The following is a 27,498-nucleotide window of genomic DNA, read 5'->3' as shown; positions in this document are numbered from 1 at the left end:
GATTGAACTCTTTGGCCTGAATGCCAAGCGTCACGTCTGGAGGAAACATGGCACCATCCCTACGGTGAAGCATGGTGGTGGCAGAATCATGCTGAGGGGCTGTTTTTCAGCGGCAGGGATTGGGAGACTAGTCAGGATTGAGGTAAAGATGAATTAAGCAAAGTACAGAGAGATCCTTGATGAAAACCTGATCGAGAGTGCTCAGGACCTCAGACTGGGGTGAAGGTTTACCTTCCAACAGGACAACGACCCTAAGCACACAGCCAAGACAATGCAGGACTGGCTTCGGGACAAGTCTCTGAATGTCCTTGAGTGGCCCAGCCAGAGCCCGGAATTGAACACGATTGAACATCTCTGGAGAGACCTGAAAATAGCTGTGCAGCAGCGCTCCCCATCAAACTTCGACAGGGTTTGAGAGTATCTGCAGAGAAGAATGGGAGAAACTCTACAGATATAGGTGTGCCAAGCTTGTAGCGTCATACCCAAGAAGACTCAAGGCAGTATTCACTACCAAAGGTGCTTCAACAAAGTACTGAGTAAAGGGGCTGAATACTTATGTACATGTGATATTTCAGTATTACATTTTTTATACATTTGCAAAAATGTCTAAAAACGTGTTTTTTCTTTGTCACTATGGGGTATCGTGTGTAGATTGATGAGGGGAAAAATGTAATACATTTTTGAATAATGCTGTAACGAAACAAAATGTGGAAAAAGTGAAGGGTTCTGAATACTTTCCGAAGGCACAGTATTAGAGTGAGAATATAAATATGCGGTGTGTACAGACAATATAATTAGGAAGATAAAATGGTATGTACAGTAGTAGGTATATTACGATGAGCTATTCACGGTGGTTCCGTGTTTCTAGCCACCCAGCTTTGTAACAGAGGGAATGTAGTTTGTTGAGTACACAGAGTGACATAACACAGATTGACAGATGGAGCTGTATTAAGATGAGAGTGGAGAAGGCACTTTCGCTCAACGAACTCTTCTAGAGCCATCCCACTGGGCACAGACGCTGAGTTGCACCCACTTTTTGCCCTCAGAACAGACTCAATTCGTATGGGCATTGACTCTACAAGGTGTCGAAAGTGTTCCACAACCCATGTTGACTCCAATGCTCCCCACAGTTCTTTGGGTGTACTGTCACCCCAAGTGACATATGCCTATCAACACATTGACACCTAATCATCTTTAGTTATTTTTAGGGGCTTTCAATTGTTGTTTTTGATGACATTTAGTTTTTATTGCTTATATCTGACATTTTTGAGCCACGGATTTGCAGATTGACTGTCTGGTTAACAATTTTTGACTTAGCTAATTAGATTTGTTTAAAAAAATGCATCTGAGCACAGTACTGTCTTTTTTTGTTTCACCTGGCTGCCAATTCCAGCTGTTTTGAGAACATCATTTGAGGAATCGCCTGAAGCGTGAGAGGAACGGGAGACAGAGGAATACAGCCGTGCTGAGAAAGAGAGCTCGTAATGAGGACGACTGGCTACTATTCTGAACTTTGCGTGGTTAACTTTCTGGAGCCCACAGCTGCTGAGGAATCCCCCAAGTGGGTTCTACACAGAGAGGAAAAGGAGAAGTTCTGTAGCTATAAGACTATAAGGCTGGTTCCCAGACTTGTCCTCTACTAGATCATCAGCAGAATCCATCCCCGTCATCTACCATCCTCTGACCAGCTCCCTTCTCTCAAGCCATAAACTGACCCTTTCCATCCAGGATGCAGCTTTCAAAGACTTGGCCTCTATTGGTTGACCTGTCATGCTATATTGCTTGTTTGTTTTCTTGCTCTTGAAGTGCTTTGAGATTCAATGAAAAGCGCTATAGAAATGTAATGTATTGTTATTATTTTTCATTAAAAAATCCACAAAGACAGGGCTGGTTTATGTTGATATGTAATGTTTTTATAAGGGAGAGCCAAGCCAAGCTGTCATAGAGTACATCGTAAATTGAGAAGTGCTATCAGTTGTTAAGTGGATGGAGTAGTAAGGTGTCATGGTGGTTGTTGTGCATGTTACCTGTCGGATCATCTTTCTCTGGACCGGATACTGCAGATTCCACGGAAAGGTTCTCAAACGACTGGGAATGAGACAGATAGACAGAACGGTTCCGCAGTGATGAGTAAGGAACCGGATGGTACATGACATTACAGAATGACCATGGCTAGTGAGCATTTTAATTTCCCTTTGTGTTATCGTTAAAAGCTGCAAACTACATCAACACCCTGTCATGCTGTGATTAATCACTAGAAGGTATTTCAGGAGTACCCTCAACTTCAAACAGGAAACAATCTCTCAGCCCCATCATACAGTGTTATGTTGTTGTTTCCTGAGAGCACCACACCCTTTGACCTCTCCATCCTGGGTATCTTTAGACAGTCAATCACCTGCGTTTACTGTAAATACATACATCATGTCCAGACAGACAGTTGTGTATGTATCTTTGTGTGTTTGTCTTACCCTGCTTCTCCGAGTCAGGGGCAGCCCCAACGCTGATCCATTCTCTACATCTCCCATAAGGAAGTCAGACACTCTGAAAGAGGAACACACAACAACAATGAAAGGCATGGAAATAACCCCTAGGCACTGGTCTGGGGTCAGATGTGTTGTGTTTAGAACAATGGTAAGTGTATGGATTGGGGTAGGGCAAATCTCATCCTAGATCGGTGGTTGTGTGGGCAACTTCCCCTGAAGTGTTGGCAACACTTTAAGAGTCAACAACACAAGCAGCCATTATGCAAGGAAACACAGACTGAAGGTTGAGAATATTACATTATCTAGAGATGTAAGACAAGGATACCCTGTACCTATTTAAACATAGTTTGTTTGTGTCACCATAAAGAGTCAGAAAAACAGAGCTAGTTATTGCAATCGCTATTACAACGTTGTACTTACACATTGCCAAAGGTGAATGCCAATGTGTCGATGGAAGTGTATATCTCTCCGAAAAGCTTCTGCTTGTTCTCCTCGTTCACCTCCTTGAAGTTAACACCTGTCAAAACGGATGAAGCAGGTTAGGCTAAACTGTGAAAACAAATAACTGGGACAACCTATACCTATTCAGAACTGAAGACAAGATGCACTGTAATGTCAAAACATATAACCTACATGAACATGAGACTAATCATTATCCGAATATGTTGCTATACAGGTTGAGAGCCTACATAACATGAGGTAGTGATGAGTGTTGTGAAATAGTCCGTCTCTATCCCAATATATCCCCAAAACACAAAATCAGAATAGTTAGGCCTGAAAGGACTAAAACAGTAGAGATTTGACTGAAAAAGTAGAAATTTGACTGAAACAGTAGAGATTTGACTGAAAGTAGAGATTTGACTGAAAAAGTAGAGATTTGAGATTTGACTGAAACAGCAGAGATTTGAGATTTGACTGAAACAGCAGAGATTTGAGATTTGACTGAAACAGTAGAGATTTGACTGAAACAGTAGAGATTTGACTGAAACAGCAGAGATTTGACTGAAACAGTAGAGATTTGACTGAAACAGTAGAGATTTGACTGAAACAGTAGAGATTTGACTGATACAGCAGAGATTTGACTGATACAGCAGAGATTTGACTGAAACAGTAGAGATTTGACTGAAACAGTAGAGATTTGACTGAAAAAGTAGAGATTTGAGATTTGACTGAAACAGGAGAGATTTGACTGAAACAGTAGAGATTTGACTGAAACAGTAGATATTTGACTGAAAAAGTAGAGATATGAGATTTGACTGAAACAGCAGAGATTTGACTGAAACAGTAGAGATTTGACTGAAACAGTAGAGATTTGACTGATACAGCAGAGATTTGACTGATACAGCAGAGATTTGACTGAAACAGTAGAGATTTGACTGAAACAGTAGAGATTTGACTGAAACAGTAGAGATTTGACTGAAACAGTAGAGATTTGACTGATACAGCAGAGATTTGACTGAAACAGTAGAGATTTGACTGAAACAGTAGAGATTTGACTGAAACAGCAGAGATTTGACTGAAACAGTAGAGATTTGACTGAAACAGTAGAGATTTGACTGATACACAGAAACAGAGATTTGACTGAAACAGTAGAGATTTGACTGAAACAGTAGAGATTTGACTGAAACAGCAGAGATTTGACTGAAACAGTAGAGATTTGACTGAAACAGTAGAGATTTGACTGATACAGCAGAGATTTGACTGATACAGCAGAGATTTGACTGAAACAGTAGAGATTTGACTGAAACAGTAGAGATTTGACTGAAACAGTAGAGATTTGACTGATACAGCAGAGATTTGACTGAAACAGTAGAGATTTGACTGAAACAGTAGAGATTTGACTGATACAGCAGAGATTTGACTGAAACAGTAGAGATTTGACTGAAACAGTAGAGATTTGACTGAAACAGTAGAGATTTGACTGATACAGCAGAGATTTGAGATTTGACTGAAACAGTAGAGATTTGAAAGAAAAAGCAGAGTTTTGACTGAAACAGTACTGATTTGAATTGTAATCTGAAAAGACACACTGTTTCCTGCCTTAAGTCTAAACAAAGTGATGACTGAAAAAGAGAAGGGAAAAACACCAATGTAAATAGGTCTATAATCAGTCTCCACAATAAACTTCCTGTCTCACTCGGGAGGAGAGAAAATAAACCAGAATAGGAGCTCAACAGGCAACACCAGCAGCCCAAGCCACATCTGAAATGGCACCCTATTCACTATATATTGCACTACTTTGGACCAGAGCGGTATGGTAGATCCCTGTGGACCCTGGTAAAAAGTAGTGCACTATAGGAGAATAGGGTTCCATTTGGGTCGCCAGTGACGCCATTCCCTGAGGCCATTCCCCTAGTGTCGATGTTCTCTCCGCCTAACAATAGAGATGTCTGGAGATCAGGAGGGGAGCAGGAGATCAAGAGAATGGTTCAAGGAAAAAGGATTGCAGAAAGCACTTTTTCTTCTTCTTACCAGAAAGTTCTCTGAGTTGTCTTCTTTTATATGAGATACATTAGAATGCTCTAATTAAACGATCGGTTGTCCAGGTTGAAGGTTTTCTAGTTAGTTGAGCCCCATGGAGACTTAGTTCCAAACAGTTCAAATAACACTTAGCAGCACAAGAACCACAAACAGTTTCCATTCTAGAATCCTCTTCGTCATACAGGAAATAGGTAAGCAAGCGACAAAGGAACTAGGAGACTCAAAGAGAGAGAGAGAGAGAGAGACCAGTAGCTCTCTATGCTCTTACAGTGCAGGCTTCCTGTCTCTATAGAACAAGAGGAACTTCACCGTAAAACACACACACACATGCCAGCCACCACTTACCCACGACCAGGCTTGCCCTCCAGAGGCTGAACCCTTTTTAGCATTCAGTCTGTGTGTATGATGTGGTCCGCAGTCGGGCGGTTGTTGTAGCACCAAACTCCTTCTACCCAAGCTGCTCTCAAGGACTTCTCTCTCTTCTCTGTTGGTCTTCCTGGCTGTATGGTACAACCACTCCTTGACCGTAGAGCCACTCCTTACTCAGTAGGTCCTTCGTGGTTCAGTGGTTCCAAATGGGGGATCTGCCTCTAGTGGTCAAGCTGATCTACAGCCCTTTTAATGCACTAAAGCTTTCTCCAACTGCCACAGGGGAAATGGCCGCACAAGTCTCTTCCTTTATCTCCATTTGTGTCACCTAATAAGGCATTTCTTTCCAGGGAATGTCTCCAGTACAGGGTTCAAGCCAATTCCATAAGTTCCAGAAGCTCTTATGAGAGGTAGAACCCTTTCAGACGGGACAGCAGAGTTAGTGGTGCAAGTTAGTTTGGGTCCCGGGAGAGTCTGTCTGTGAACGCAGCTAGCTAGCTACCTCTGCCTAGAACGCTATCGCTGCGTCTCTCTGGCCTTTACGTCCTCTCCTACCCACTCCTCCCCTCCCCGCAACACAGGACATCCTGAAGCTCACTAGAACACAATGCCAGCACTCGCTCCGGCCAACCACAGTCCAAACGTGGATGTTACATCATCAGGCAAAAACGGCATTGTTTTCACTGGGAAAGCACATGACTGACTCCTGAACGAACACTAATAAATTCCACCTCTGAGCCTACTGCAGGGGGAAGCCTGCTGACAAAACAGATATTGATGGAAGCAAACATACATGACTTAGCCAGGACATAGGAGGAAGGCCATTGGGGGACATGGTGCCATCAGGCCACGGTGCCTTTAGGTCATTGGGGGCCATCGGGCCATAGGGGCCATCATGGTAATGTTGATGCCTCAATGACCCACATGCATAATGTGACTGAGTAATGGTTGAAAAATTCCAGCAACATCCCCAAATGACTCAGTTTTCCAGAAATCCTGGTTGGAGGGTTCCGGTTTTCCTGTTTGTACCCACTTTTTTTCACCTTTATTTAACCAGGTAGGCTATTTACAGGTAGGCTATTTACCAGGTAGGCTATTTACAACTGCGACCTGGCCAAGATAAAGCAAAGCAGTGCGACACAAACAACAACACAGAGTGACACATGGAATAAACAAACATACAGTCAAAAATACAATAGGAAAAAAAGTCTATATACAGTGTGTGCAAATGAGGTAAGATACGGGAGGTAAGGAAATAAATAGGCCACAGTGGCGAAATAATTACAATTTAGCAATTAAACACTGGAGTGATAGATGTGCAGAAGATGAATGTGCAAGTAGAGATACTGGAGTGCAAAGGAGCAAAAAATAATAATAACAGTATGGGGATGAGGTAGTTTGATGGGCTATTTACAGATGGGCTATGTACAGGTGCAGTGAGCTGCTCTGACAGCCGGTACTTAAAGTTAGTGAGGGAGATATGATTCTCCAGCTTCTGTGATTTTTGCAATTTGTTCCAGTCATTGGCAGCAGAGAACTGGAAGGAAAGGAGGCCAAAGGAGGAATTGGCTTTGGACGTGACCAGTGAAATAAATATACCTGCTGGAGCGTGTGCTACGGGTGGGTGCTGCTATGGTGACCAGTGAGCTGAGATAAGGCGGGGCTTTACCTAGCAAAGACTTATAGATGACCTGGAGCCAGTGGGTTTGGTGACGAATATGAAGCGAGGGCCAGCCAACGAGAGTATACAGGTCGCAGTGGTGGGTAGTATATGAGGCTTTGGTGACAAAACGGATGGCACTGTGATAGACTGCATCCAGTTTGCTGAGTAGAGTGTTGGAGGTTATTTTGTAAATGACATCGCCGAAGTCAAGGATTAGTAGGATAGTCAGTTTTGCGAGGGTATGTTTGGCAGCATGAGTGAAGGAGGCTTTGTTGCGAAATAGGAAGCCGTTTCTAGATTTAATTTTGGATTGGAGATGCTTAATGTGAGTCTGGAAGGAGAGTTTAAAGTCTAACCAGACACCTAGGTATTTGTAGATGTCCACATATGCTAAGTCAGAACCGTCCAGAGTAGTGATGCTGGACGGGCGGGCAGGTGCTGGTAGCGATCGGTTGAAGAGCATGCATTTAGTTTCACTTGCATTTAAGAGCAGTTGGGGGCAAGGAAGGAGAGTTGTATGGCATTGAAGCTCATCTGGAGGTTAGTTAACACAGTGTCTAAAGAAGGGCCAGAGGTATACAGAAGGGTGTCGTCTGCGTAGAGGTGGATCAGAGACTCACCAGCAGCAAAAGCGACATCATTGATGTATACAGAGAAAAGAGTCACACTGAACTCTGTCTGACACACTGAACTCTGTCTGAGAAGTAGTTGGTGAACCAGGCGAGGCATTCTGGGATTCTTGATTCTGGGATCCTACATTTTGGGAAAGTTACTGGAACTTTGCAACCATACACTGTACCAATGTAGGGAGGGGGAACAACCACATCTCTTCATTCAGGAAATGACAGGTGTCATGGTGTTCATCACATATAATTTTGGTGTCCTTCTCAGATACCTTGGCTTAGCTAATTGGGTGATACACCACCTACAGAAAAAGTATTTTAATTTGCTCATTGTATAAAGATCTTTGTAAGACTATGTGTAGGATATCTTGCTTATCTTGAGGTAGATAGATACCCTTTTCTCTCCCTCTCTCTTTCCTCCTGGTGTGTGTCTCCTCTCCCTGGACAGAGACCAGTGTTGTGAAAGTCATAGCCCCACTATGAGAGCATGAATTAGGCCAGGCATGAGCGAATGGGGCCTGTTCCTGATCCACTGAGCCAGTATGGGCGGGCAGAGACATACACACAAACACGCACACACCCACCTACGCACCCACCCCACCACACACACACACACACACACACACACACACACACACACACACACACACACACACACACACACACACACACACACACACACACACACACACACACACACACACAAACACAGACAGACAGAGAGACACAGACCCCTGTTATCTCCCCCTAGGCACAGGGTATTCCACTTTCTCTTATTTGCCTGAATATTCCACTTTCTCTTATTTGAATATACCTGAATTGATTACTTCAGTCTCACATTACCTGGGGACCAGGCCAGGTGTGTGTGTGTGTGTGTGTGTGTGTGTGTGAAGTGACTAATGTTGACAAAGAAGTAAGGATGCCAATGAGTATGTGTATAGCCTGTTGAGCCTCATTGTGTGAGGGTCTAGTACAGAGGACACATATTCTGGCCCTCTAGTGGTGAGAAATGTTATTAGGGTGAGGTATGGAATTAAGAATGAAGGAACAACAGGTTCGTTTATTGGGAGTGTACTGGGGCTTGTACCTTAAGCACATGGCATTTTGATTCAGCAGTGATACTGCTGTTCTGTTCCTATATACACAAAGCACTGTTAATATTAAACTGCTCCCAAGAGAAAGCCCCACAGCCTTGAAACCAGATTAGCCATTAGTAGCATCACATGACTATTGGCTAGCTAGCCACAGCAGACTCTATGTGAAGTCTTTCCAACTGTCACAGTAGAGCATGCAGATCGAGAGCAGCCAGCACTAACGTTCACTCTGTCTCTGTCTCTGTCTTTGTCCAAGCCGCCATACAATAGCTTCCTTCAGTTCAGCTTGAAATGCACCCAGGCTGCATACCGTAGTGTAAGCCAACACTTGGAATCGACTTTGGTTCAATCACTTTTTATTCATTTGGTAGAATGCATTTAGAGTGGACGGAAGGATAGGTATTTACATCACTACCACACACACACAAACACCTCCCCAGCTTTTGTTCCAGGTCAGTGTGTCACCGTACTTCGCTAACATAGAGCATTGCCAAAACTATGCTGTCAAACCAGGGCCAGGCTGCTATGCAATTCCAATTGAGCAGAGGTATACTCCACTCAGAGATTCTTGTGCGCGGGCCAAGTGAAGAATTGCCCTCCATGGCTGATCATAATCTCGGGGAGAGGAGATAAATGGGATTCCTGAGCCCTATTCCCTCAGGACAGCAACACAAAGCACAAAGACTTCAGTCTTTGAGTCAAACACACTCCTCTCCCTCCTACCACTGGATTCAATAGGAATTCAAATTTAAACATTCAAATAATACATGGTCTGTATTTTACAGTTAGGGGTTTGAATACATACTGTGTGTGTTATTTGAGCGAAGTTCTGATATTTAGAGTGAATTCATCTTCAAAGGTTTGCTGCAAATACATCTTCGAGTTTTGCTAAACAGACAAACATGCTGGCCCTGTAATGCTGAAGCACAAACCTTCTTCCAGACCTAATCCAGCCAAATGAGGCCTGGAGGAGGTACAGTACGGGGGAGGTACAGTAGGGAGGCAAGGACTGTGAGCCATTAGGGCGGGAGACAGGGAGGCAAGGAGTCAGGGAGGCAGGAAGACAAGGAGGCAGGGAGACAGGAAGACAAGGAGGCAGGGAGACAGGAAGGAAGTCAGCGAGACAGGGAGGCAGGAAGACGGGAGACAGGAGGCAAGGAGTCAGGGAGGCAGGAAGACAAGGAGGCAGGGAGACAGGAAGACAAGGAGGCAGGGAGACAGGAAGACAAGAAGTCAGCGAGACAGGGAGGCAAGGACTGTGAGCCATTAGGGCGGGAGACAGGGAGGCAAGGAGTCAGGGAGGCAGGAAGACAAGGAGGCAGGGAGACAGGAAGACAAGGAGGCAGGGAGACAGGAAGACAAGGAGGCAGGGAGACAGGAAGACAAGAAGTCAGCGAGACAGGGAGGCAAGGACTGTGAGCCATTAGGGCGGGAGACAGGGAGGCAAGGAGTCAGGGAGGCCGGAAGACAAGGAGGCAGGGAGACAGGGAGGCAAGGAGTCAGGGAGGCAGGAAGACAAGGAGGCAGGAAGACAAGGAGGCAGGGAGACAGGAAGACAAGGAGGCAGGGAGACAGGGAGGCAAGGAGTCAGGGAGGCAGGAAGATAAGGAGGCAGGGAGACAGGAAGACAAGGAGGCAGGAAGACAAGAAGGCAGGGAGACAGGGAGGCAGGAAGACAAGGAGGCAGGGAGACAAGGAGGCAGGGAGACAGGGAGGCAAGGAGTCAGGGAGGAAGGAAGACAAGGAGGCAGGGAGACAGGAAGACAAGGAGTCAGGGAGGCAGGAAGACAAGGAGGCATGGAGACAGGAAGACAAGGAGTCAGGGAGGCAGGAAGACAAGGAGGCAGGGAGACAGGAAGACAAGGAGTCAGGGAGGCAGGAAGACAAGGAGGCAGGGAGACAGGAAGACAAGGAGGCAGGGAGACAGGAAGACAATAAGTCAGCGAGACAGGGAGGCAGGGAGACAGGAAGACAAGGAATCAGGGAGACAGGGTGGCAGGGAGGCAGGAAGACAGGGAGACAAGAGGAAAATGAGTCAGGGAGACAGGGTGGCAGGGAGAGAAGGAGACAGAGAGACAGAGAGTCGGGGTGTGTTTGAGACATGTCTCTATGCTCTAGGGAGTGCTGCTCACCTTTGACCTGTGCGATGACGGTGCCTGCAGAACTGAGGATGTCCACAGAGTTGAGGGTCTGGTGTTTGCTGATGACGGCCTTCAACACGCGCAGCAGCTCCCCCAGACGCTCATGGACTACCTGGTGAAGACAGTCCTGGTGCTCTGGAGGACAAACAGACACAAAGACAAGACTGTTAGAGAACCATCTCAGTAACACAATGGCTGCAGTGTTTGTTCATATTCATATACTGTATAAGGCACATTTTATCTGGAGGGAAAAGACACAAAGACACAACTGTAAAGAGAACCATCTCTTCAACATGTAAGTCAGTCCCACTCAGAGCAGCCTCAATTCGTCGGGGCATGGACTCTACAAGGTGTCGAAAGCGTTCCACAGGGACGCTGGCCCATGTTGACTCCGATGCTTCCCACAGTTGTGTCAAGTTGGCTGGATGTCCTTTGGGTGTTGGACCATTCTTGATGCGTGTGGGCATCTGTTCGGCATGAGAAACCCAGCAGCATTGCCTTTCTTGACACAAATTGGTGTGCCTGCACCTACTACCATATCCTGTTCAAAGGCACTTCAATCTTTGGTCTTGCCCATTCACCCTGTGAATGGCGCACATACACAATCCATGTATCAATTGTCTCAAGGCTTAAAAATACACTGATTCAAGTGGATTTAACAGGTTAAATCAATAAGGGATCATAGCTTTCACCTGGATTCACCTGGTCAGTCTGTCATGGAGAAAGCAGGTGTTCTTAATGTTTTGTACTCTCAGTGTACAGTAAGTGTTTACAACATATGATAAGGACTTCTGAGTTACACATTTCAATATAAAGAGGAGACACCAGTCAAGCAATTCCACCTCGGTGTTGATTCACATTAGTCAGACATGTGGGTCTAACACTAGGTGTTAACCATTGAGAGAAAGAGGCCGTAGCAGACTCAGGTGTGACGGTAAATGTGACTACCTGATAACTAATGCATAACTAAACATGACCTGTAGTGGTCTTCCTGTAGTCAGTGTAGTATTTATGTGTAGTGTTGACACATCCATAATAAAACAGACCATTACTAATGCGTCAGTAACTACAGTGCTGCCTGGCTCTACAGATGGTAACAGCCGGAGCACTTTGGTATTCAACCAGCCTGTTAATGTATACACCACATAGTTAGAGGGTGAGCTCATCAGAAAGCAGCTGAATGGGAGGACAGAAAGGACTAATCTAACAGTCTCCAGATGCTTTTACTACGACTCCCTTGAATCTGTGATCCACCACCGCAGGCGAGTGAGTGTGGCAGTGCCACCACTGACACAGCCTCGCAGTATCCACCGAGGACTGTTTTTCCCAGAGCCCAGTGAAACTGAGAGCCACAGAGAGGGTCAGAGTCACACACACACACACACACACACACACACACACACACACACACACACACACACACACACACACACACACACACACACACACACACACACACACACACACACACACACACACACACACACACACACACACTCGCAGCCCTGTCAAAGCCACATTTGTGCTGACGGTCGCCCCTGGATTACCCCGCGTATGGAAAAGGGGATCAGGGAGACTTTAGCCGTCTCCCCTTTTTTCTTTTATTCATTCCCCCTCTTTTTTTGGAGCGGGACAAAAAGGGCCGGCGGTGGAACTAATGTTTCTGGGTGGATGTGGCTGCCATCGCCATGACAATGCCAGCTGTCCTCCAACCAGGAAATACAGCCAGCTGACCAGTAGGTGACTGTCGGACTGCTTCATATGGACCAACAGTAAATGTCAACAAGCGACTGCTTCATAATAGAACCACAGGGAACAAGTTACTGTAACAACCACTAGCTACATCTAACAGCATGACGTGACGACTTTATAAGGACTACCAGTCACAAGTCAACAACATCCACTAGCCCAACAAGTGACCTCGTAATTAAGTCAAAACAACAAGTGAACCAACCCCAGATCAATGTTCTTTATTGGATGATGTCAATAAACATCAGACCGAATACGAGAGAGAACAGAACCCTTCATTGGCTCAACAGTAACAGATTCAACAGATTCTACAAAACCAACTGATTGTATATTGTAAAACTCCCGGCAGCATCTCTGCTCTGCCAACAGTCTCTCTACAGGATGTCTGGAGTCTTCCCCAGCTCCATGGTAACCATACCTAGTTTCATGGCAACCGCCTCCATCCATCTTGTTTGGATGTCAAACTACAGCTACTTCCTGTGTCTGGAGAACCTGGTGCTTTCTCTTAATTTTGTTTCAGCCTGGCTTCTGCCATGTTTCAGCCTGGCTCCTGCTATGTTTCAGCCCTGCCATGTTTCAGCCTGGCTTCTGCTGTTTCAGCCCTGCCATGTTTCAGCCTGGCTTTTGCTGTTTCAGCCCTGCCATATTTCAGCCTGGCTTCTGCCATGCTTCAGCCTGGTTCTTGCCATGTTTCAGCCTGGCTTCTGCAATGTTTCAGCCTGGCTCCTGACATTTTTTTTCCTGGCTCCTGCCATGTTTTAGCCTGATTTCAGCCTGGCTTCTGCCATGTTTTGGGCTCCCGAGTGGCACAGAGGCCTTAGACACTGCATCTCAGTACTAGAGCTGTCACTATACACCCGGTTCGTTTCCAGGCTGTATCACAACCCGGCCGTGATTGGGAATACCATAGGACGGCTCACAATTGGCCCGGTGTCTTCCGGATTAGGGTTTGGCTGGGGATAACCATCATTGTAAATAAGAATTTGTTCTGAACTGACTTTGCCTTGTTAAATAAAGATTAAATAAAATAAATGTTTGAGCCTGGCTCCTGCAAGGAAGAGCCTTGCAGTGTGCCTCTGGCCCCCATAATGCACAACACTGAGCCCCATTATCCAGCAGGCTGGAACTGCATTAGGGAGTGGATGTAAGGTGGGGGTACTTCCTAAACAGGCCTACTTTATCTCTGTCTATGGAGATTAAGATGTTGTTCTGTGTGTCTACAGATGTAATAAAGACTATTTGGTCTGATGGGTATGTTGGGACAAGATCATAATGAAACAAGAATGTACTGCAAAAAGAATGTAGCTGAGTGATTCATAAAATCCCAACTTCCTACTCTGTTGGGGTGTTCCCCTCGAAGGAGCACATTCAGCAGAGTGCAGCTGCTCACCACAGGCTACCTGTCTGTCTGTCTGTCTGTCTGTTTGTCTGTCTGTCTGTCTGTCTGTCTGTCTCTCTCTCTCTCTCCCACTCTATCACTTTTTTGTCTCCCGCTCCTCTCTATTTCTTTCTCTTTCTGTCTGTGTTATTTTGCTGCACAGACCTGCAGTACCGTCTTTCCCAAGCTAGTGTGTGATTGGGTCCTCACCCATTAGATTGGAAAAGACTGAAAACCCAGCAAGCACACAATGATCAGGTGTGTCCAATGATTTATATATATACTACATGACTGACTGAACTACCATTGTAAAAAAAAAGATTTTGGAAGCTATATAAATGCATTCAACAATGTCTACGTCTTTGAATTTGCCACGTTTATTATATCACACACACCTTAATGCATACTTTTAAATTATACAATATGAGCTAAATGTACAACAAAAAAAGAAAAAAAAAATTTCCTTAAAATCTTTTTTTTTTGTTGTAAATGTTACTGTCCCCACTACAACAACACAACACTTAAATACATTTAATTTAATACATTTAACATTCCTTTGAAGGACTGCTTCTTCTGGGGAAGTGCCAATATGGCTAACCAGTAGCTTCAAAGCCTCTCATTTGCCAATAAATAGCATCAGCAATCAGGGGTTTATATACTGTACATCATTGGGTGGGTCAGGGTTGCCAGCCGCCCCAAACCTCCAGGTCTTTATTGGCAAGGGGTTAGATTATACCCCTATTTAAAGACAATGCACTTTGAATGACAATGCCCACACAGTGGCCTGAACCGTCTGTCAACACATACAGTACTTTATGGCCCATTCACATAGACACAGAGTAACAGAATCCTCCAAGGTCTGGAGGTGGTGCAGATTAAAAAGCCTGAATGAGACAGAGGCTCTTCCTTCTGCAGGTGCAGGATGGCGGGCGCCTCATAATGGCTGTTGCTTGGTCTTTACGTCCAGGCCATCCTGTGTGGAGCTACTAGAAGGACATTGTGTTTAGTCCACTGGCCCAGCAGGACACAGGATGATGTACAGAGGCTGGTGGTTTAACCCTGTGCTTCCCTGTTAGAGAGGAGCACAATGGGACAGAACCCTGTTCCCACCAGGGACCCCAAGCCCTGGCAGGCACCTCCAGCCATCCACACTTCTCCCCAGCATAGGGGGTGTAGACCCCTGTCTGTTGCAGCCACAGGCCTGGGAGACTTATTTCACAATGGGGACAGTTTCACCATGAAAACCACCCTCACTCAGAGTACTGGGACATGGAAGAGCCACTTTGTTTTACTGTGCAAAAGTTTTAGAGCAAAACAATTATGAGATTTGGTAAAAGGAAAAACAAATTAATAGTATGCTAGCTGCCAGGAAAGGAGCATTTTTATCACAATGCAGGAAAACCATCAGTTTGCTGAGAAGAGTCTGTTTGAGTGGGAAAAGCTTTCCTTTTGTCTCAGAGGCCATTTGCAAACAGTGGGGCCTGTCTGCTTGAGGGCCTGCCTGCCACATGAAGCATTTTTTGGAACAATAAATCACAACGCCAGGCTTTTCACTTTTCACAGGAGGAAAGAGGGAGAGGAGGAGGAGGGGTGATGGGGTAAGGAGGGAGGGAGGGTCGGGCGGGAGGAAGCGAGGTTGTTTGGTCGGTGGTGGTACCCTCCCCTGGGTTTTGTCCCAAACATGCCCCTTTAAACCCACATCCAAGCTTAGCCAGGTTATGGGAGAAAGAGAGAGACATTCCCGGGAACGCTCTGTTGGGAATAGAAGCTATAGGGATCAGTCTCCCATTCCAATGAAGAGGCCAAGGGAGCGAGAGGAGAGGGCTTGCCAGAACCACATCGCCACATTTTTACTTCATTAGCGTCATGGAAACCACTGCATTCCAGCCTGGCTGTGTCTCTTGTTAGGAAGTGGGGCGAGCGCAAGGGGTGAGGGGGGGATCCATAATAAAAACATTGTTGGATCATTCACCCTCGAGATGACACCTCAATACGAAAACATTCAAAGCCCCTCCGACTCTATAGGCAGCTATCTAATGAGTTAGGCATTCAAATAGGCATTTCTTTCGCCAACAGAGGTCATGTCGCTCAAAAGGCCTGAGTGATCCTATGTATGGCTCTACCATGCACTAGGATCCACATAACAGATTCCTCAATATAATGGTGACGCAACTGAAATAGTAACTTCTCATAGACCAGGGACACCCTTGTCTTTTGAAAGAATAAAAAATATCTAATTTGATATGTTAAAATGTCCCACTCTCTTATCCAATTTTTTTAATGTATTTTTATTTCACCTTTATTTAACCAGGTAGGCAAGTTGAGAATAAGTTCTCATTTACAATTGCGACCTGGCCAAGATAAAGCCAAGATAAAGCAAAGCAGTTCGACACATACAACAACACACATGGAGTAAAACAAACATACAGTCAATACTACAGTAGAAAAATAAGTCTATGTGAGCAAATGAGGTGAGCAAATGAGGTGAGATAAGGGAGGTAAACGGCAAAAAAAATATTTTCAGCAACAAAAAAAAACGGATTTTCATGATCCTTAGCACGAATGTCATCATGTCATGATCCTCTCTTGTAACACCTAACTGTCAATGGCCTCTAATGGTTGGATCCATCCGATATGACTTGGCAAAATTCCTTTTTCTGTGACTCTAGATATGCTCAGTCATGCATGATGAAAATCATGGGAGCAACGTATTATTTATGCTTCAAAACATTTGAGAAGATAGAGGGGGCTTCACGGTACAAAGCAAGTGTGAAATCACTTAACATGTCACAACTGGGTTCAGGGGGGGGGGCCGATTAAACACAAGGAGCTCATAGGCTAACATAGCTTTGGGGAGAGTTAGCACTATCTGGGCTAAATACGGTGCCGGGTCTGGACACCCCGTGTTAGCCATGACTAACGTCAATCACACGACCAATCTCAGTGTGGCCCATTGAGTCAACCTACAGCTGGACATTCTTGTGACTTCCCCCCTCAAATAATCAGCTAGGGCTTTGGTAGGATGGCTTTGGTAGGAGATCTTATGTAGGAGGGCTTAGGTAGGAGGGCTTAGGTCGGAGGGTTGTCAAAGAAGTGCATTACCGTAATCAGTTATAGTCTACTGACAGTAGGCCTTGAGAGCTTTAGAGGACTGATCAATGCATGACTTATCATCTCCATTTTTCAAGATGGCGTCATCCCAATACTTTCTCACAGAAAGAAACAACAACACATTTTACACGTACATTATAAAATGTCTGCTAAACGTTATATGTTAGACCTACACCGAAGTGTCGCTGAGCTCATTGCCAAAAGCTGCTAAAACTCATGGTGATTTAAAAGCCAAGGCTCGCTGTGTAGGACGTTCCACGGCAGTACCTCTGTAAACGTTAACTAACAGGCAGGCTCTTCCTAATAAACAAAATCAACTATTGTGTCCAAACTTTAAAGGGCAGAAAATAACAGGCCTGCTTAACTTTTAACAGACACTGTAAGCCTTTTATAAGAGGCACCCCAGCAGGTGGACCAGTCCAGCGGCCAGAGTAGTGTGAGGCAGACAAATCCTGGTTTCAAATAGTATTTGTTAATTATCTGCACTTAACTGAGCTTGCCTGGCGCTATCAAACCAACGGAATAATTCCAAAATATGACATTAGCATTGCGAAAATCCAAACCATCAATTTATACACTTAAAAGTTGGTTTAGAGACCATATTTAACACCAAGGAAACGTTTTACGATGAAATTGTCCCCAACTCTCGACTGGTCATTGTGTCTCCTAAATTAGGAAGGCACATTCCCTCACATGACGAGGAAATGCCCAGCAGTTAAATGCTTCTGGGACACAGTTACAAAGTTACAAAGTGCATGAATGTAAATACTCAATCCTTTACATCTACTATATTACTTAATGATGATAGCTCCTTGAATCTGTCAAAAAAATCAGAAACGATTACTGCAGGCAGGCAGCACTGCAATCACCTCACTCTTTCCCAATTTGCCAGTGGATACAGTTATAACATTAGAATTATTGACAGTGAGAATGAATGGCGCTAGTCAAGGAACAATTGAGGCCTGGAGAACACATTTGACTCCATAAAGAATAATCTAAGCTGAAGCCCAACACAAACACATAAACAATCTATAAAGCACAACCATACAAAAAAAGGATATACTGTATATACAGTGCAGTAAAAAGTTTGGACACATTCATTCAAGGGTTTTTCTATATTTTGACTATTTTCTACATTGTAGAATATAGTGAAGACATCAAAACTATGAAACAACACATATGGAATCATGTATTAACCAAAAAAAGGTTAACAAATCAAAATATATTTTATATTTGAAATCTTAGTAGCCACCCTTTTCCTTGATGACAGCTTTGTACACTCTTGGCATTCTCTCAACCAGCTTCATGAAGTAGTCACCTGGAATGCATACCAATTAACAGGTGTGCCTTGCTAAAAGTTAATTTGTGGAATTTCTTTCCTTATTTTGATGTGTTTGAGCCAATCAGTTGCATTGTGACAAGGTAGGTTTGGTACACAAAAGATAACCCTATTTGGTAAAAGACCAAGTCCATATTATGGCAAGAACAGCTCAAATAAACAAAGAGAAATGACAGTCCATCATTACTTTAAGACATGAAGGTCAGGCAATAAGAACTTTGAAAGTTTATTCAAGTGCATGCGCAGAAACCATCAAGCGCTATGAAGAAACTCATGAGGACCGCCACAGGAAAGGAAGACCCATAGTTACCACTGCTGCAGAGGATATGTTCATTATCAGCCTCAGCAATTGCAGCCCAAATAAATGCTTCACAGAGTTCAAGTAACAGACACATCTCAACATCAAGTGTTCAGATGGGACGGCGTGAATCAGGCTTTCATGGTCGAATTGCTGCAATGAAACCACTACTAAAGGACACCAATAATAAGAAGAGACTTGCTTGGACCAAGAAACACGAGCAATGGACATTAGACCGGTGGACATGTGTCCTTTGGTCTGATGAGTCCAAATTTGAGATTTTTGGTTCCAACTGCTATGTATTTGTGAGAAGCAGAATAGGTGAACGGATGATCTCTGCATGTGTGGTTCCCACCGTGAAGCATGGAGGGGAGTTGTGATGGTGTGGGGGTGCTTTGCTGGTGACACTGTCTGTGATTTAGTTAGAATTCAAGGTACACTCAACCCAATTGAGGTGGTTAGGGATGAGTTGTTCCACAGGGTGAAGGAAAAGCAGACAACAAGTGTTCAGCATATGTGGGAACTCCTTAAAGAATGTTGGAAAAGCATTCCAGGTGAAGCTGGTTGAGAGAATGCAAAGAGTGTGCAAAGCTGTCATCAAGGCAAAGGATGGCTACTTAGAAGAATCTAAAATCTAAAATATATTCACGTTTTTGGTTACTAGTATTACATGATTCCATATGTGTTATTTCATAGTTGTGATGTCCTCACTATTATTATACAATGTAGAAAATAGTAAACAAAATAAAGAAAAACCCTTGAATGAGTAGGTGTGTCCAAACTTTTGACTGGTAATGCATATATATTCAGTATATGTACCTACTTCCCAAATCTCTCTGATTTGGTCCTGCCGTACATACCTACATGTGCGCTACGGTCACAAGACGCAGGCCTCCTAATTGTCCCTAGAATTTCTAAGCAAACAGCTGGAGGCAGGGCTTCTCCTATAGAGCTCCATTTTTATGGAATGGTCTGCCTACCCATGTGAGAGGCGCAGACTCGGTCTCAACATTTAAGTCTTTACTGAAGACTCATCTCTTCAGTGGGTCATATGATTGAGTGTAGTCTGGCCCAGGAGTGTGAAGGTGAAAGGAAAGGCTCTGGAGCAACGAACTGCCGTTGCTGTCTCTGCCTGGCCAGTTCCTCTCTTTCCACTGGGATTCTCTGCCTCTAACCCTATCACAGGGACTGAGACACTGGCTTACTGGTTCTCTTTCATACCGTCCCTAGGAGGGGTGTGTTACTTGAGTGGGTTGAGTCACTGATGTGATCTTCCTGTCTGGGTTGGCGCCCCCCTTGGGTTGTGCCGTGGCGGAGATCTTTGTGGGCTATACTCAGACTTGTCTCAGGATGGTAAGTTGGTGGTTGAAGATATCCCTCTAGTGGTGTGGGGGCTGTGCTTTGGCAAAGTGGGTGGGGTTATATCCTTCCTGTTGGGCCCTGTCCGTGGGTATCATCAGATGGGGCCACAGTGTCTCCTGACCCCTCCTGTCTCAGCCTCCAGTATTTATGCTGCAGTAGTTTATGTGTCGGGGGGCTAGGGTCAGTTTGTTATATCTGGAGTACTTCTCCTGTATTATCCATTATGCTCTCTCTAATTCTCTCTTTCTTTCTCTCTCTCGGAGGTCCTGAGCCCTAGGACCATGCCTCAGGACTACCTGGCATGATGACTCCTTGCTGTCCCCAGTCCACCTGGCCGTGCTGCTGCTCCAGTTTCAACTGTTCTGCCTGCGGCTATGGAATCCTGAACTGTTCACCGGACGTGCTACCTGTCCCAGACCTGCTGTTTCAACTCCCTAGAGACAGCAGGAGTTGTAGAGATACTCTTAATGATCGGCTATGAAAAGCCAACTGACATTTACTCCTGATGTGCTGACTTGCTGCACCCTCGACAACTACTGTGATTATTATTAGTTGACCATGCTGGTCATTTATGAACATTTGAACATCTTGGCCATGTTCTGTTATAATCTCCACCAGGAACAGCCAGAAGAGGACTGGCCACCCCTCATAGCCTGGTTCCTCTCTAGGTTTCTTCCTAGGTTTTGGCCTTTCTAGGGAGTTTTTCCTAGCCACCGTGCTTCTACACCTGCATTGCTTGCTCTTTGGGGTTTTAGGCTGGGTTTCTGTACAGTACTTTGAGATATCAGCTGATGTACGAAGGACTATATAAATACATTTGATTTGAACATCTTGGCCATGTACTGTTATAATCTTAATCTGGCACAGCCAGAAAAGGACTGGCCGCCCCTCAGAGCCTGGTTCCTCTCTAGGTTTTTTCCTAGGTTTTGGTCTTTCTATGGAGTTTTTCCTAGCCACCGTGCTTCTACTGTACATCTGCATTGCTTGCTGTTTGTTTTTTTAAACCTTTTTTGGTTTTCAGGCCCATGGGGAAGGGTTGGTATGTGGAGATGGGGGGACTGACAAGTAAGGGGAGTGCGAAGTGGTGGAAAACATGTTTGGATGGAGACATGTTGGATGAGTGGGGTTGGGGGAATGGGGTGGGAGGTTGGGATTGGAGGCTCACTTCTTCTCTTTTTCCATCCTTTAAATATCACATGTATTATTACTTTTTGCTCTGTGGTATGATCATGGGGATCAATGCTTTGTATTTGTGGACTTCAAAAAAAGATATATTCTGTTTGAGTGGTAGCCCACGGGTGGATGCAAGCAATAAATTACATGAATTTGTGTATTGTGCCCCGCCCCTCCCAACAAGAAAATTACCAAATTAATAAAAATAAATAAAAAGTATTTGAACCCAGGTCTGGAATGAGACAAGGCCTTTCCCACCCTCCACTCTCCCTCCTACACTTCCTGTGGCCGCGGTCAGCACGGTTCACCTCTGCACCCCGGAGTCGGACCACCGGCGGTTGGGCCACTCCACCACTCCACACCGGATTAGCGGATTACACGGCACTGTTAAAGGACAGAATATTGGCCTTCCCAGACTTCCCCTATTTTCCCCCTGTCCTGCCAGTGCCTCCCTGCTGCTTCACCTTTCAAACGCTCTTTCCCATGACTGCACACAAAGAGGAACCATTTAAAAGAGAAACTCTTCCCCCATACACACACACAGCACCTTCCCTTCCGTCTAGGTCTGGGCTCCTTTATATTCCCCACCCGACCACTCACTCTACTCTGCAGGCCCTGCCCCAGTCACACAGGTTAGCCATTACATTAGTCATTAGCATGAGAAAACACTATGCAGAAAAAGTCAATTCACTCAATGAACTAAGGAAGGCTGGGAATTTGAGGTCAGTGGCTTTTTGTGTCATTGACAGAGAATATTTTGCATGGCATGTTGAGATGACATGATGGAATGGTGAAGTGTGTTTAGCCAACCTAATAAGCTGTCTAGCTGCCTGGCAGTTGATTCTCTGAAACAACTCGTTGGCCCAGGTCCATTAGAGCTCTGAGCCCTTTCCTTAGCCATTCACTGTCCACAGATCTGACAGGGCGTTTCGATAGGTAAAAGTAACATGATGATCTTACACAGAGCCACGTAAAGCGAACGTGGAGCTAACATGAAGCTAACGTGAAGCTAACCTAAAGCTAACGTGAAGCTAACATCATGTTGCATTGACATAAACAGCTCTTTTCAACTTTATGAAGAAACAGGCAAATTAACTACCTCAATGTTATTGGAATTCCCTACGTAAACTCATTACATACAGCGATCTGCTGAAAATGTTGAGATATAATAACAGAAAACACATTCTGAAATCAAAACTCCTGTGAGTGATAGATATTGGCTCCAGATTAAAGCTATCTATCGTGGGGGTTTTTAAACTACTAAGTCCAAGAGTGAATGAATTCTCATGAAAATATTCCCAAAATCTCCTTCTTCCAGCCAACAACTATGTTTACCCTTGGAGATCCCTCTATCCCTTTCCCTGGTCCTTTGCATATCAATGAACTGCTTAGCGTGGAGTCAAGAATTAGCTTTTCCTCCTTTTCATTTCTGCACTGAGCTGCCTGTCCGTCACACCGAGGGAAGACAGTCAACCTTTTTCTCCTGATCCCCCCCCAACTCCTGTTTGTGAGCCACTCTGAAGCCTGGCATTCCAACTATGCTTTATTTAAGAGAGACTGAAAATCCCCCACAGTGCAACCTCTCGCTGGCGGCCAAGATCGGCTAGTATTAGCCAGACAGCTGAGACTGAGACTAGCGGCCCACTCAGCGCTGCAGCCCTGTTTAGCATGGACTGGGTAGCTCCATCAGCCCAGGAAGTTGGAGGCTTTACAGGCCTCAAAATGGCCGAACTGAACAGGCTCTTCAGCACACCTGTCAGTAGGTAGAATGGAAGCAAACTTTAACCTATCATCGAGGACAAGAGGACATTGTTTAGCTTCGCTAGCATCCTAATCCTGCATGAATGGCGTTTGAACGGAAGATTTTGTTGTACGATCTCTCACTCTCTGTGTCTGCATCCCAAATGGTACCCCTTTCCCTACATAGTGCACTACATTTTACCAGGGCGAATAGGGCTTTGGCCAAAAGTAGTGCACTATATAAGTAATAATGTGCCCTTTGGAACGCAGACAATATTGCGTGGAGAGAGAAGTCTCTAGACTGAATTAGTGCACATACTTGGGCAGGGCCTGTGGACAAATTAATTTGTCCTCCAAAACATATGTCACGTCCTGACCTTAGTTCCTTTTTTATGTCTCTATTTTAGTTTGGTCAGGGCGTGAGTTGGGGTGGGCATTCTATGTTTGTTCTGTGTGTTATAGTTCTATGTGTTTGGCCTGATATGGTTCCCAATCAGAGGCAGCTTTCAATCGTTGTCTCTGATTGAGAACCATACTTAGGTAGCCTGTTCCCACCTGGTGTTTGTGGGTAGTTGTTTTTTGTGTCTATGTTTTCACCATACAGAACTGTTTCGATTTTCATTTCTTTCCCTCACTTTGTTATTTTGTATTTTTCGTGTTCTGATATAATAAATGTATCATGGACACTTACAACGCTGCATTTTGGTCCGATCCTTCCTTCTCCTCATCAGACGAAGAAGAAGTTCGTTACAACATGAAAGAAAAATGATTTGTCAAATAAAATAATCTTATTACGCAGAGATGTAATTAACTGTTTCAAAGGAATCTTTGATTCCCCTCCAGGCACCTGTAATGGTATTCGTTTTGGAAAAACAACAGTTTTTGCGTTGCGAGTTCAAAGCACCCGTTGTCCAACTCAATATCGTCATTGTAGGGTGAATGATTGGAGCAGACAGGATCAATGGTAACAACATGTCCATGGCTTTTATATTTGGGCTTGTCTCTCTCTCTCTGGGCTGGGTGGAGGAGGGAAGATGGTGATTATAACATGTGTCAGCCTCACTAGAAGGACCAGGGGAACATCTTCATGCCAAAAGGCCGCTTGCGAAATTCAAAGAGGCCCAAGAACCCGTCTCCATTCACCGTCCATTATGAATTATGTAAATGTAGTGCTCCCTGTGCAGATTCTGTCACAACAATGGCTCCTGGGAGAACACTTGATATTTGCTCCAGGGAGGTATTGTTCCCCTCCAGAAGAGGAGGTTCAGACGGGAGATGGGTTTATTGTTAAAAGTTGGGCCCTAAGCTTTGGCGGTTCCCTCGCTCTATCCCCTCTCGTGTACCCCCTCCTTCCCCTCCTCCCTCCTTTCTACTAAAACCAAGTCTCATTAGTTTTTTGGGGGAGGGAGGGATCTTGGTACGACGCTGCACGGTTCGTCCCAGCCACGCTTCACGCTCAGTCTGTTCACGTTTTGTTTAGGTCGACATCAAACAAGGCTCCCCCTTGTTTCACGTAACTGCAACACAGAGTGGTTTAGCATAATTGAGTATGATGGGTAAAGACAGCTCCCAGTTCTCTCACCAGTCTCTCCAGTCTTCAGATCTGCCTGACCATAACCAGTTATGAGTTCTGCACAGCATGTGTCCTCTCTCATGCAAGCGTGCCCTGAAGGTTCAGGCCCATAGAGGCTAAACAAGGCCAATTAACCGGAGCAAACATATCAGGACCTGAGCACAAAGTTAAGATGGATCCTGACACACAATGTGCTGTATGCAGTAAAACACTAACATCAGTAACAATAACAGACAAACAACATACCACTCAATTATATAACCGGTAGACACTGTTTGTATTCAGAGCTAAATATCGAATCTGCATTTGGGGAAACAGCTCCACTGTTTTTACCCCAGCGCCTTTGTTATAGTTTTTGTTTTGTTGATGCATGCAAAGATGTCAGAGGGGGGAAAAAACTGTCTTTGTTGTTTGCAGTTACTTCTTTATTATTGGAATATTCCAAACGGATGTGGAATTTTCACCATTAAGGATTCTAGCTTTAAGGCAAAGATTGGCCCTTCCCAGCTCCTGCTATGCATGTTGGTACATCGTGCAGGATGTGACAATAAGTATGGCTGGTCCTAGACAACTTTAATCCAACATTGTGCTGGGAGTGGTAGATTCGAGGGGGTGTCTTAATCTAATCCAATGGATACATTTTCAATCTTGGTTTCAAATCCTTAATCCAAGATTGGAGACAAGCAGGAGGTCATATGTGGATTGAAGGGAGGGGGTCTGTTGAATGTGATCTAACAGTCAAATTGGCCATCCTTGGTTTCAGTTGCAAAATATATGATTACATCAGTAGATGTTATACTGTCCTCTTCAATACTTAATAGCTATGAATATGAAGCTATAATGTTCAATGAATTGCTAATGTTAAGCAGGATAAATAAGGGACTGTGTTGCAAATACACCAATTATTTAAAACTACAATCAGCAGTCAACAATAACAAAGTGCTTCCCTGCCCCTGTTTTGGGAAAAAGCTTTGGGATGTGGCTGGAGAAATGAATCACACTTAAATTCATAGACAGAGCTATGGATGCAATATCAACATTATTGTTTCAATCATGTTATGAGGCTATATAGTGTATGTTTACAAGTAAAACAAGCTTATATTTTGGGATCTAATGCAGTATGACAATTGAACTAAAGCTCATGGGGCATTTATAAGTTATATTCTCTATAAGAATAAATGGGTACATATCATTCATTAATAGGTCAGAAATGGACGTAGCAACTGCTGATTGCCCCTTCTAAGGTTGTTTTGAAGTGTTGATTTCAAAGGCATGATCTGGATCTATCTCCCACCCTCTTCAACTGTAGTACTGTGATGGGTAACAGTCAACAAGTGAGTAAATGTTTGGCCAGGTAGGTTGATATCCTGCTACCCTCCAGGTCATTCTATTGAAGGCTACAGGAGACATGGCTACAAGGCTCACCTTGTTGGGACAAAAACAATGACGTTTACCAGACCACCCCACGTTCGTCGTGGTGTGTGAGGTCAACTGTGGTGAGAGAGTAAATAATGCTCGCTAGTGTTCTCAAGTGTCGAGGCTCCAGTACGATCAACCAAACAAACTAAACAAAAAGGTTCAACTTTGGGCATTGACAGCATTTCTCTGACAATAGCTTATCAATAGGTACTTACCAAAAAAATATATACATAAATCTTTCCTCGCAAACCTGATCTGAACAGTACTGTACTACCTAATGACAATGGGAAAACACATGTTGAAACATCAGACAGACCAGCCTAGTACTGTATAATGTTATGTCAGCAGAAACTCACAGCCGGTTCTCACACATCACTCCTTCCAGGACTAAACAGAGAGATACGTCTGCATTGTGTTTGATCCTCCCACACCGCGTCTCACAGGCACGATGGCTGTATCCAATAGGCACGGTGTCCAACAGGCACGGTGGCTGTATCCACAGGCACGGTGGCTGTATCCAAACACTATGCACTTCTATCTGGGCAAAAGTTGGGCACTATATGGTGTCTCACAAACGCCACCGTGTTGGAGCCCACACACACCAGCCAGCCAGCATGTGGTGAAGGGCCTCATTCTCTTACTCAGATGGACCCCCTTCCTGGAACAAATTCACCCAGGCCTTACCAGCGCCCATAACCATAAATCTACTCACTGAGAGGAACAGAGGCAGAGAGGGGGAGAAAGATGGAGGGGTAGAGAAAGTGAGCGGGAGAGAGAGAGAGAGAGAGAGAGAGAGAGAGAGAGAGAGAGAGAGAGAGAGAGAGAGAGAGAGAGAGAGAGAGAGAAGAGAGAGGTGAAGGGAGAAAGAGAGAGAGAGAGGAAGGGAGAAAGAGAAAGGTGAAGGGAGAAAGAGAGAAAGAGGGGAAGGGAGAAAGAGAGAGAGAGAGAGGTTAAGGGAGAAAGAGAGGACGGGGGAACACAAAAACACAAAACATCCTACAAATCTTCACTCTGAGTGTGGTAGGCCATTAAAGTCTACAAACCAGCACAGAGCAGCCAGAGGATGGCCACCCGCAGCCTGCACGCGCTCACACCGCACAGGGTGCCTCCTTCTGCTACTTCTTCTACAGGCAGACTTTGCCCCTGTTCCTCCACTCCCCCTGTTAACTCTATTTCAATCAACGTTTTCCCTCCGTTGAGGGATAAAAAATGCCAGCCATATGTCACCTCATCCCACACTTCAATCCCCTACTGAGAAGTTAATCTGCAGAACAACCTCTCGCATGGTCGTTATACGCGATGAGGTCAATGCCCTGCTGGTTTATACAAGACCAGAACAACAACAAAAAAAAAACAATTAAGCTAATGTAAGAAATCCTTTCAATCAGCTTATTAGCCATTTAGTGGAGTGTAGATCAATCAAATGTATTTATAAAGCCCTTTTTACAACAGCCAATGTCACAAAGTGCTATACAGAAACCCAGCCTAAAACCCCCAAACAC

General features: G+C 44.7%; 1 protein-coding gene across 5 annotated transcripts in view; it reads right to left on the bottom strand.

Moving 5' to 3' along the window:
* The window catches only part of arhgap29a (Rho GTPase activating protein 29a), a 69,493-nt gene that overhangs the window by 27,309 nt on the left and 14,686 nt on the right, over window positions 1-27,498 (bottom strand). For 3 of the 5 annotated variants that reach the window (XM_052483352.1, XM_052483353.1, XM_052483355.1), the window contains 4 exons: window positions 10,846-10,989; window positions 2,904-3,000; window positions 2,469-2,541; window positions 2,028-2,088 (listed from right to left, as the gene is read on the bottom strand). In XM_052483352.1, coding sequence (XP_052339312.1) covers window positions 2,028-2,088; window positions 2,469-2,541; window positions 2,904-3,000; window positions 10,846-10,989 — 375 coding nt within the window. Of the gene's footprint in view, window positions 1-2,027; window positions 2,089-2,468; window positions 2,542-2,903; window positions 3,001-4,955; window positions 5,126-5,309; window positions 5,848-10,845; window positions 10,990-27,498 lie in introns of those variants that run through there. The other 2 variants (XM_052483354.1, XM_052483356.1) reach the window with 2 other exon arrangements.

Source organism: Oncorhynchus keta, chromosome 28, assembly GCF_023373465.1.
Source record: "Oncorhynchus keta strain PuntledgeMale-10-30-2019 chromosome 28, Oket_V2, whole genome shotgun sequence".
Taxonomy (NCBI): domain Eukaryota; kingdom Metazoa; phylum Chordata; class Actinopteri; order Salmoniformes; family Salmonidae; genus Oncorhynchus; species Oncorhynchus keta.
This window is presented reverse-complemented; position numbering and strand designations above follow the sequence as displayed.